Source organism: Mya arenaria, chromosome 3 (genome assembly GCF_026914265.1).
Source record: "Mya arenaria isolate MELC-2E11 chromosome 3, ASM2691426v1".
NCBI classification, from domain to species: domain Eukaryota; kingdom Metazoa; phylum Mollusca; class Bivalvia; order Myida; family Myidae; genus Mya; species Mya arenaria.
In genome coordinates this window covers 15,084,263-15,096,618 of record NC_069124.1, presented here as the reverse complement: position 1 = coordinate 15,096,618, position 12,356 = coordinate 15,084,263, and the positions used below count along the sequence as shown (strand labels likewise).

At 33.3% G+C, this 12,356-nt stretch overlaps 1 protein-coding gene across 3 annotated transcripts; it reads right to left on the bottom strand.

Moving 5' to 3' along the window:
- Positions 1 to 1,884: 1,884 nt before the first annotated feature.
- LOC128227975 (ras-related protein Rab-9A-like) lies at positions 1,885 to 10,035 on the bottom strand. Of its 3 annotated transcripts, none has more exons than XM_052938968.1 (2): positions 9,930 to 10,035; positions 1,885 to 5,152 (listed from the first exon to the last, which is right to left on the bottom strand). In XM_052938968.1, the coding sequence occupies exon 2, from the start codon at positions 5,138 to 5,140 to the stop codon at positions 4,526 to 4,528; it is 615 nt and encodes a 204-aa protein (XP_052794928.1). In that variant the 5' UTR covers positions 5,141 to 5,152; positions 9,930 to 10,035; the 3' UTR covers positions 1,885 to 4,525. The 3 variants fall into 3 exon arrangements, with proteins under 3 accessions (XP_052794928.1, XP_052794929.1, XP_052794930.1); XM_052938969.1 differs by having other exon boundaries at positions 9,935 to 10,028; XM_052938970.1 differs by lacking the exon at positions 9,930 to 10,035 and adding an exon at positions 7,180 to 7,274.
- Positions 10,036 to 12,356: the final 2,321 nt, after the last annotated feature.

Genomic DNA, 12,356 nt, shown 5'->3' with positions numbered 1-12,356 from the left:
CTTTCTGCTATTAAATACACGGTTACAATCTTGTTATAAGTAATTAATTAATATTTTCCATAAATGCATTATTTAGTAATTAGTTAAAGGTTTATCAGTCAAAATTAATGTTTGATATACATGTGTATGCATTGATTTTGAATAAGAGTGTCACTTAAAGGACAATCTTAATAAAAAGGGGTGGAGAACGTATTGAGCGTAAAAATTAAGCGTAAAACTTTCCTAATAAAGGCAGATGAGCCGTTTCGTTGAATGAAAATGTAGATTATACTAAAACATTGCTCTTCACAGTTATTTTATTCATCTTAAACTCATTTTATGTAAAACCAAGAGTCGCAACCCTAAGATGTAGTTGTGTCAATTTCGATCCTAGCCAGTTAATCGATGGACATAGATTAACCAATAGTCTAGATAGAGTTATGACACTTGGCACACGTTGGTAACAGGACCGCAATGCGAATCTCGTTGACCCGACATTTTGTCGGCTATGGGTAAATATCAGTGGATCAAACAATATTTTAAACCCATTTTTAACTACATGTATAATTTGGTCAAAATATATTAATTTAATTAAACGCTGTATTCTGCTAATCTTAAGACCCAGCAAATACCAGAATTGATAGTTCTAGATTTTATTAAAGAAAGTTTCAACAGCTCTCACAGCCAGTCAGCAACGACAGATGATGATGACAATCAAGTCATGATAAAATGGTCATTCAGGTCATGGCATGGTCATCTTCTAAATTAATCAGCAGAGCTCAAATTAACAATGAACTACTACAATATAAATAGGAAAGTCAAATTAGATATAAAAAAATGTTTGCACTTATCTTGAACACTTAAACAGACAATTATTGACACAAATAGTTTTATCTTTAACTTCCTTTTCCAAAAACAATTCATTCTATGCATGTGATGTTTTGTACGTACTTGAAATCAGTTATTTATCTTGTAGTGCAAACAAACATGTATTTGGGACATAAACTAGATTTAAATGAATCTGAATTGCACCTTGAATTATTGATAACAACTGCCCTTCACACTTTTCATTTTTCACAACTGGGGTTTTATTCACGAAATACTTGCTAACAAATTCAACTTATTGGAAAGTTGCCTTTTCCTATGATGAATTTAAAGAAACATAGTGTACACTAAAAATATGGTTATAAGTATTTTTTTGGAAAAGAACAGGGTATTTAAGATATTCAATATAAATCAATCAGATTTTTTTTTACTAAGTTGAAAATGTTCACTCAGGGGCTTTATGGATAAGTCCCCTTATGTGACCAACAGCAAACGTGCTGCAAAACATCCATTAGTTTTATAATAAACACTGTCTCCTTAGTAAAACATCACATTAATCTTAACCAATGTCTGGTTAATAATAAATTATCCTTACTTGCAAATGGTATGATTTGTGTGAAGTATTATATAAAATAAAACTTGTCTTTTGATAATTTTATTACTTTTTTGATCAGAATAAGACTATAAATAAAAATTGCAAAAATAGATTAAACAAAGACAACACAGAAACATAGCTGTGTGATTTACATTATTGCAAACATTTCCTTCCGAGCAACTGAACATGTGTACATGTGCTTTAAAACGAAGATATTTCATAAATATGATCCTTGACACATATAACAAATGTGTTCATACGTCTCTCTTTACATTATTTGATCAATACCTCAACTGATCCATTCACACTTACATGTTTGTTCAAGATTGATAGTATTTCCCTATTTGTTTAAACTGCTTTCAACTTGTTTCAATGTCATCATCTCATGCATTTTATATGCCAAAGATGTAAATAAAAACTTAAGACTTGAAAACCTAAATGTACATGTATACATGTAACTAAAATACCAGTAAAGAAAAAAAGAATCCAAGTATGGAAGCTTCAATAAAGCAATTCACATACAATAGCTACATGTACTTGGTATAATAAATAAATCTAGCCAATTCAATTGAACATTTCCTAGAAAAGAGTAATTTCTCAGTTTTATGTAAAGTGATTGTGTTTTTTTCAAAATTTGTTTAAATCAATTAAATAGCTGAAATTGTAAAATAATGTTCTGTAGCAATCTCTTACTGATTGTATTTAAACAATACTTTGAATGTAAAACTGTAGAGATTTTTCAAACACATAACTCAACCGGAACAATTGTACCTAATTAAATTGAGTATTGCTATCATACATATAGTTTAGTCATTAAACAGGCATAGAGACTAGGAAAATTGTCTCTTTAAGAAAAGAAAAACTGTCACAGCAATGTGACAAATGCACCTGGAAGGCCTCGATAGCCGTTAGTATTTGGGCTTGAGCCTTACATGGACAGATAGCCTTTAGTACATAACATGCTTATGACAACCTTCCCATGCAGTTTGGAAATATTGATTGCTAACAACTGTAAAGAGCAAAGTATGAACACGATGTTGATAAGTCACTGCAAGATGGAGTGGAAGTCAACACATGTCTTTTTTTGCAAGGATTCAATTCAACCATAGAAAAAAAATGGTTTTTAACTTTTATGTTCAAGAGAATGAAAAAAAATCTAGCACTGGATAGTTTTAAGTGAATGCTGAAGGTAAATGGTTTCATCATATTAACTGTATTGAATCCTGGTATCCACTGTCTTCAATATCCACTGGTAGTGTTCAAACTGCCTGCCAAGTTTGTGGACCTTTGGCCCCAGCCTTCTAGAGTCATTGAATGCAAAACAGATGTTTAAAGCTAAGGTCTCCTGACCTTTGACCCACTGACCTCAAAATCAATAGGGTTCATATGCTGGTCATGGCCAGTCTGCCTACTACGTTTGAGGTCCCTGTACCCAAGTGTTCAAAAATTATTGAAACCATGGGGAGAGACAGCCAATTACCATGTGCCTCCCATTTGAGCAAAAAAAGAAAAGATCGAAAACATTTTCAGCGAGAAATTGCACACCAAAAAAAGTTTTAGTATGAAAGAATTGATATGTTCTTTAATGTGCTTGCTAATTTCTATGAAAAGTTGAAAATACATTATTAAGTTAAATTGGCACATTTTTCCCCAGTCAGAAAGGTCCTGAACACTTTCCCAAAATGGTGGGAGAGCTTACTGCCTTGATGGACAAGATGAAAATGGACATACAATGGCACAGCCCCTGACGGTTCAAATCTGGCTGTGAAGTTGGAAACATACAGTATTTTTTTATGGCCTTAGTGATAAAAAATCATACATAACAATCAAAAACCATCTCTTTATGCCAGGATGTTCTCTGTATTTCAATGATTTGATTTATAACCACTTATAAAGGATGTATTTAACAAGTCAATTCAATAATTTTGAATAGTAAAGTAAACAAGAGCTGTCACAGAGACAGTGCGCTCGACTATCCTGCCACTTTTCAGTGTAAGGATTGAAAAGTTTTGACAAAACATGCATGGATCACTGTAAGATTAGATTTCAATGCAATACATGATGTGCAAAATCTTAACCAGAATTTCTTAGTCGAATAATAAAGGGCAATTATTTGCATTAAATGCAAACTAGAGTTATCTCACTTGGACATGTTGGTTAATTAAGTAGGTTGGATGGTTGAGTACCATTGTATGAAGTCTCAATGCAATACCTCAAGTTGTTGCTAAGATATAAACCTATGTGTGCTTGCACGCAAAACCTTAACCAGAATTTCTAAGTCGAATAATAAAGAGCAATTATTTGCATTAAATGCAAACTAAAGTTATCTAACTTGGTTAATTAAGTAGGTTGGATGGTTGAGTACCATTGTTTAAAGTCTCGATGCAATACCTCAAGTAGCTGCTGAGATATTAACCTATGTGTGCTTGCACGCAAAACCTTAACCAGAATTTCTAAGTCGAATAATAAAGAGCAATTATTTGCATTAAATGCAAACTAAAGTTATCTAACTTGGTTAATTAAGTAGGTTGGATGGTTGAGTACCATTGTTTAAAGTCTCGATGCAATACCTCAAGTAGCTGCTGAGATATTAACCTATGTGTGCTTACATGCAGAACCTTACCCAAGGTGTGAGGCCGACGCCGACGCCAGGGTGAGTAGTATAGCTCTCCTTAAACTTCGAATAGTCGAGCTAAAAACTATCGCAATATTTTAAATTCACCATTAGGATGTTATAAGTACTACCGGTATATTACAAAGTAAGCTTCATGGGGTGGTACATAAAAACTTTTCTAAAATGCTTCCACTTTGCTATCACTACCTTTATTATTATTTTTCTTTTATTTTTTCTCACAAGAAAAAGTTAAAAATGAAAAGCTTCATTTATTCAACAAATAATGAATTCTTGAATGGGGTGCATTATCCAATCCATTCCGTCACATGGCGGTAATCGATGGCCAATTTGAGTTAGGCAGTTTTCAATCTGAGTAACTGTTATAAGATAGTTAGGTTTATGTTAAAATACACATTCACATACCGAACGGTATATATACATGATAGGTTTAATTAGTATTAATATGGATGAAAAAAGACAACGACGACAAAACCTAACAACACAAGTACAAATCAATTGCAGCAGCCACCAGATTGTTTGGCCTTTTTACGAAGATCGACAGTGGTCCCATGTTGTTGCGTCTTTGCATCCAGCTGTTCTTCAAGTTCTTTTAACCTTTCTACTGCCGCCTTAAATGCATTGTCAACATTAGTAGCGTCTTTGGCACTGGTTTCGTAATATGGACACCTGCCATTCTGGTTACACCAGTCTCGAACCATTTCTTCGTTAACTACACGGTTTTCTATGTCTACCTTATTTCCAAGTATAACAAAAGGAAACATATTTCCGTCTTGTATATCTGCGTAGTACAAGAACTCTTTTTTCCACATGGACAAGTTTTTAAAACTCTGGATATCATCCACTGCGAATGTTAACAAACAGCAATCAGCCCCACGATAAAATGGCGTACGCAACGATTTAAAGCGTTCTTGCCCTGCGGTATCCCATATTTGCATGGTGTACGTCTCGTTATCAACCACCACATCTTTATTCAGAAATTCCACCCCTATTGTGTGGAAGGACTGAGCGTCAAACTTGTTGCTAACAAATCGGTTCATTAGCGAACTCTTGCCCACCCCTCCGTCGCCTAGCAGCACGACCTTTAGAAGTTTGGCCTTCCCCGACATTTCGTCAACCCACTGAAAGTATATATAAATACAAAGTAAGAAAATATAATATGACCATAATTACAAATCCGGCCCAATATTCAAGAAAAAATCCTAACGCTGCATGTGGTAGGTTCGTATTTTTGTGTCACATTGAATTTTGCTTTTGCTCTTTAAAGCTGCACTTTCACAGATTGACAGATTTGACATTTTGTTAAGCTTTTGTCTCAGAGTCAGCTTATTTTGGAATCAATGTCTTCAAAACAGCCATATAAGATACTTCCTACTCCTAGTTGAACAGATCTCAGTTGTTTGGAAAACTGCCGCAAATATCATTTGTCTTAAAGTGTAAGTAATGCTTTAAGTCATAAAACATTGATTTTATATGGAAAACTGCAATCTGATCTTTAATCAGCAGTCTTGTATCATTGGTTTCCAGACATTAACGAAAAAATGATTCATTCCAATACAAACAAGAGCTGTCACAGAGACAGCGCGCTCGACTATTCCGCTGCTTTTCGGTGTATGGATTGAAAAGTTTTGGCGAAACCTGCATGGATCACTGTTAGATTAGATTTCAATGCAATACATGATGTACTGAGATATTTACGTAAATTGAATGGAAAATATTTGAGGTGGTACGCAAACTTAAACATAAATTCTAAGTCGAAAAAGGCTCTATCAAAATGCTTGATAGAGTTACATCCTCCTGTGTACAGGTTGGGGGCATGATGGTGAACAAGTGTGCAAAGTTTCAAAGCCAGAGGTCAATGGACTTTGAAAATATTTGAGGTGGTACGCAAACTTTAACGTAAATTCTAGTAGAAGGGGCATATTTTTTTCAAAATCCTTGATAAGAGTTACCTCCTCATGTGTACAGGCTGGGGGCATGATGGTGAACAAGTGTGCAAAGTTTCAAAGCCAGATGTCAATGGACTTTGAAAATATTTGAGGTGGTACGCAAACTTTAACGTAAATTCTAAGTCGAAAAAGGGGCATAATTTTGTTGAAATGCTTGATAGAGTTACCTCCTCCTGTGTATAGGTTGGGGGCATGATGGTGAACAAGTGTAAAAAGTTTCAAAGCCATCTGTATATGGACTTTGAAAATATTTGAGGTGGTACGCAAACTTTAACGTAAATTCTAAGTCGAAAAAGGGGCATAATTTTGTTGAAATGCTTGATAGAGTTACCTCCTCCTGTGTATAGGTTGGGGGCATGATGGTGAACAAGTGTAAAAAGTTTCAAAGCCATCTGTATATGGACTTTGAAAATATTTGAGGTGGTACGCAAACTTTAACATAAATTCTAAGCAGAAGGGGCATAATTTTGATAGAGTTACCTCCTCCTGTGTACAGGGTGGGGGCATGATGGTGAACAAGTGTGCAAAGTTTCAAAGCCATATGTCAATATTTGAGGTGGTACACAAACTCTTACAAAAACTTTAACATAAGTGGTTATGCCGACGCCCGGGTGACTAGGATAGCTCTCCTTATTCTTTGGATAGTCGAGCTAAAAAGAAGAAAATGTCAAAACAATCAATCTCTGAGAGTGCACTTTTAAAATGCTGCTTTAGCTTATGTTTTTTTTCAATTATGATAGTATAATATATTGAGTATCTAATCTCTTTCAGAAATAAATGAACAGATTTGATCATTCCCATAATTTTTTCCAGAAATCTCTAGTTTCTGCTCACATATTATAAGAAGTAGTCAATCCAGTGAATTCCTTAAGGGCTATGCATTATGAGGCGAACACAGAATTTTTATGGGATATTATAAATGTAATTTAAGTCAGGCATGCTAACATTTTCACAGTAAAGCCAGTTCTTTTTAATAAAATCTGGCTGTTTAGATCCATATGATTCTAGTTTACACCAATATGCGTAATTTCTTCAAAACCTGTTAAGAAATGTCAAAATATAATAATTTACCAAATCTGATGAGTGTTAAATTTGTGACAATGTAATATGATAAATTTGTAATTAATTTGTTCGATGTGATATAATGTAATGAATGGTTCTATGGGTAATAAAACAAATTAAAACTCAAACAAACTTACCTTTGTTCAATACCTGATCAACTATTTTTCGTATTTAAAACAGTAATAAAATGTATACACCTTGAATCATTTATACTACACCCATTTTATACAAGCGAAAACTACTACCCTGAACCTCTTGATACGAATTACTCTAATCTTTGTAAATATATGATTATATCTCACTAATGATTGTCCATGTAATTACATATAAATATATATATACGTGAGCTATCATGATAAAACTCACACCCTAATTACAAACTACATGTACTAAATGATAATTACCCTGTATACTGATTTTGAAACTGACAGTACTGGTACATTTATCAGCAAGGCCATGCAAAACTGATAACATGTTCAGGGTCATCAGGCTGTAAAGGTTTTAAGCCTTCAGAATTAAAGAAAAAAAAAAATACATTTACTAAAATCTAAAATGAGCAGACATTTTCTACGGCTCAATAATTAAAATGACAATGCTAAGAGTACCAATATATTTAAATACAAGCGGAAATTCCTATGGACCTGGGAGCCATTTAGATAAAGATCTTAAAAGTTTTAGTCGCAAAATGACATTATCTTAGTGCCATTATTTTGCAACATATTTGTATAAATTGAGACTTAACCAATTTTTTAAAATTAACAGAAAGCGTCAAAAAAAAATCTGCTGTATTGCCATTTGTAAGATACAGTAATTGAAGTTAGGAGTCCACTTAATAAAATTGCCCCTAAGTTCTTTATGGTATATTGGGTATTTACTGTAACTGCTATCGTAGATATTTGTATATATAGATTTGTTGCAAAAAGAAAATTTGTATTTTCTATGGCACTTGAAGTAGGAACCTGACACAAAATAGTTTTTCAATTTGGTATGGCCTAATCTCAAAGTACAAAACTACTGTACGTGAGTGATTTAGTGTTGATAAAATGTTTTCACTAACCTCAATCTTACTGGCTGTCATTTTCCCAACTTTGCTCTTAATTCTGAACTGGCTCAATTTTGCATCCATTTTTCACCAAAAGTAAATGAAAACTAACAGAAGCAACAGTTACTTAAAGTAGATAAATAAGATTTGATTTTTTTCACAATTTGCTAAGAAACTTGATCGATATGTTATGACCCTCATTTGTCAACAATTACATCTATTACAATAAGTCTTTTGTTTTAAGACTTGCCCAAGGCATTTTAATCTGATGTGTATCGATTTCAAATCCATCATGAATGACAACTGTGATGAAAAGGACCTTACCTCAATAAAAAGTATTCATAATCCATTTAAATGACATGGACAGACAAAACCAGCAATCATGTACACCCTAACTGTTTCAGATCTATACAATCTGGGGTAATTTAAACCACAGTATTCAAAATCAAATTTTCAATGATTTACTAAAATGTGTTTACAACAATAATAATTATTATTATTAATTATTATTATTATTAATATTATTATTATTATTAATATCATTATAATCATTCAAAAATGGAACAAATTGTATATTTTTTAGAAGTATGAGGCAATAAATGTGTTATGGAAATGACTCGCACAGATCAGAAAAAGACTAAGTGAGTACCTGTTGAGTGCTGTTGAGTGACTTATCTAGGCCTGTCAACTCAGTAGGTACACATGAGCACCTGACTTGCAAGCAAAGGGTTCAATCCACTGACCAGTCACTTACTTTTTTAAGCCTGTGACAAGGGACTTCAGCTTTTAATCCTTTCAGGACGTGATAATTTGGTATTTATTTCTAAACTCCCAGCTTCTATGGAATTTCTGTCCTTGAAGAGTAGGTTTATATAGATGTCACTGTAATTATTGATAAACTTTGCCGACCATCACAGACCAATAAACCGTTCGGGCTACCATGTAAGGCCAAGATCAGCAGCTTCCACACAAATTTTAATGTTTGTTCCCATAAGCTTGTGTGTCTGTTTTGTATTCATCTTGGCATATATTAATACTTATTGCCGGAGTTCTTTCAAATAATTCTGTGATATATATATGAATATATATGTACCGACTGTGTCTCTAATAGTATATAATATTGTAATCTTTAGTCCCTCATTTGCTCCGGTGATGCTTTTTATAAGGTAATTATCTGTCTTTCAATTCTATTTGATGTATTACATATTGTTACATAATGTGTTACATAATATTATATATATTTTAAATGTTTGCTATGTCTGTTACCATGTAATATAAGTACAAGTCGGCTTTAAAAGCTCTTTAGAGCTTGTGTACTATATGTTGTAAACACGATTTTATAAATAAATATGACTTGACTTGACTTTTACCCTTAAGTCCCTAGATTTCCTTAAAAAAGGTTCTGGTAAGCCTTAAACATTGCAAGGTAGCATGGATTTAAATGTTTTGAAATTTGACTACATCACCTGAATGTGAGGAGAAACACATACAGGTGTTTTCATGAATGATAAGATATTAATAGACGAAATAATTTCCTCTCAACTGTTACTGATCAATGATTCCCATTGTATACTGGTATAGTTTCATTACCGTACCTGCAATCAGCGCTTGTATAGAGAATGCTGACACGAGTTACCATAATGAGATAAACGCTACTTATGTCAGCCGATCTGTTGTTTACTGCGACACTGGATTGTTTTTCTTCTATGGAGAGTGGAGTGTCTTTACTCCACCCACTTTTTTACCATTGATCTGCGATACATTCTAGTTCAATTTCAGGGTTTTATACACATTAGAAAAAACCGCTATCCATCAGTAAAACATATCAACTTAAATAATACCAACCTTACAAGTTTTGGAACCCGAAATGCCAAATCATTTGCACATTTCTCAATATTTTCGACTGTTTTTGAGTCTCGTATGACAAAAATGACGTCACACCCCCATGATCATGTGACTATCACATGAGACAATAGTACATAGAGCAATTTTCATAAACAAACGCACGTTTGATTGTTTTTGAGCGTGTTGTATATAGGTGATTGTTTAATAATAATTGAAATTCAAAGAGTTTGTAAATGGTTTTGGTGAAATAAAGTTGAAATTTAAAAAATACAATTATGTAAAGTAGAAATTATTAATAAAATTTTGGCCTGGGACGTTATTCTTCTGTCATAACTATGATTAGCTAAAGAACTTCAGCGAACACGTTATATATCACCTTTTTGGATGTGTTAATGCGTTGTAAACATCAAAAAAATAAATATCAACATTAAAGTTATGGAAGCCAGAACTAAACTATGATCATTTCAAAGTCTGCCCTGGGACTAATAACAAATCCTAATACCAGGTCTGCTCTATCACAAACCATAACAAGAGCTGTCACAGACTATTCCGCCGCTTTTCATTGTAAGAATTGTATAGTTTCAAACTTTGGGTGCAACATGCATGGATCACTGTATTAAGTCTCAATTCAACAAGAGATGTTTGTCAGACATTATGCCCCCGTGAGCGCCATGTTGTCAGGATTATATGGATAATTGAATGAGATATGCATGGACCGAAATGACAGCTGATTTGTCACTGACATTGGATGCCGTTGAGGCAGTTTTAAGATTATGACCATTCAAAGTTTGAGGATAGTGCGTTAATTATATATGACCATGGCCTTTGACTCGATGAGCTCAAAATCCATAGGAGTCACCAGCTGGTCACCAAAAACCTTAATGTCGAGTTTGAGGGCAATGGGTGCAGGCATTGTCTAGTTATCACACAGACAAGCTTTTTTCGTTCAAGGTCACTGTGACCTTGACCTTTGACCAGATGACCCCTAAAATCATAAGGGAAAAATGGGAAATATGTGGTGGTGTATGTGCAATTTTTTGTCTGGATGGGATCAGTAACACAAGTATAATCGTTTGATAAATGATTTTATTTTTTTTATTTCTGGTCCATTTTTCTGTAGTCAGAACTAAGCAACTTATACTGATATACACTTTAATAAAACTTTAAGTACCGGTATTATCATAGTTAAGTGATGGACATGCAGATTTTGTCCAGTATCCTTTAAGCGTTATTTGCCTGTTATTAATGAAAAAGCTAGTCTTGAGCCATAACTTTATGACTTATAAGCCATAGGCAAAATTTAATACAAAAAATAATATTTTTAAATGTGTATACTTATCAGGCTTTTCAACAGCTGATAATTGACAATCCTGCAATGCTGTTTAATACATATATTGCTAATGGGAAGTTTGCTCATTATTTGCTCGCAGTTGACAAGAGTGATGGCCAGTGAAACATGCTATAGCAATTTTATGGGTTGGTGCATCACAAAATAGCAAATACCAAAAGGTTCTGGTTGTATTGTAATATAGTATAATATGTGATTTAAAATCAAGCTAAAATCATGTTTTTATTAATCTCCAATATTATTAAGGGTTACTTTTAGACGAATTATGATATTTCATGACTTGATGAATAATCCTACATGTGTGATCATTAGGGAATTTACGGTATTTATGTGGTCATGATAACTGTTAACTGTTATTTCATGATGTCGGTCACCTTACCAGTCATGTGATTAAGATAAAGTTGTTGGTTCCCAAATAGGTTTTAATGTTTTTCTCATTAATATTCATTCTTTTTTTAGCAACCAATGATTATATGTTTTCCCGAGTTTTTAACCAATGAATGTTTTTTTTCCAAGCTTTTGGTGAGCCTCGGCCAATTAATGATTCACATGAACATTCTGATTTTAGTTTCTTGCGTGATAGTTCTAAATAATTTAATAATATTTCATTGGAAGGGAAAACATCAAATTTTAGGGCTTAAAATTAGCTCAGTTCATTAATAAGTATCTTATTATATAGAAAACATTTTGGATCAACTGAAAATAAAGAACTAAAACATTAATCACGCTTTATCTTTTTGGATCTGTAATGTTCGATTCAAAATAAAGATACAACAGTACGAAAGGTGAGAAATTTTCTAGACCTCGAAACTAAGCTGGCTTAAACTCGTGGAACTTCCTCTTCAACAAGAATCACTTGGGAATTTTTCTAGCAGTTTTCCCAGTTCTACAAGAGTTATGACCCCTGATTTAATAAAGAAAAAAAGGTCTTGGTGTACTCCTTATAAACATTCACTTTAATCGAAAAGTCGAGTTCTTCCATCAAAAGGCTATTAATATAAGACCTTGGATTGGGCACATGTTTAGTTTCTTATATCTCCATATAGATAACAATTTTACTTTTTCTGTCATGAATACCT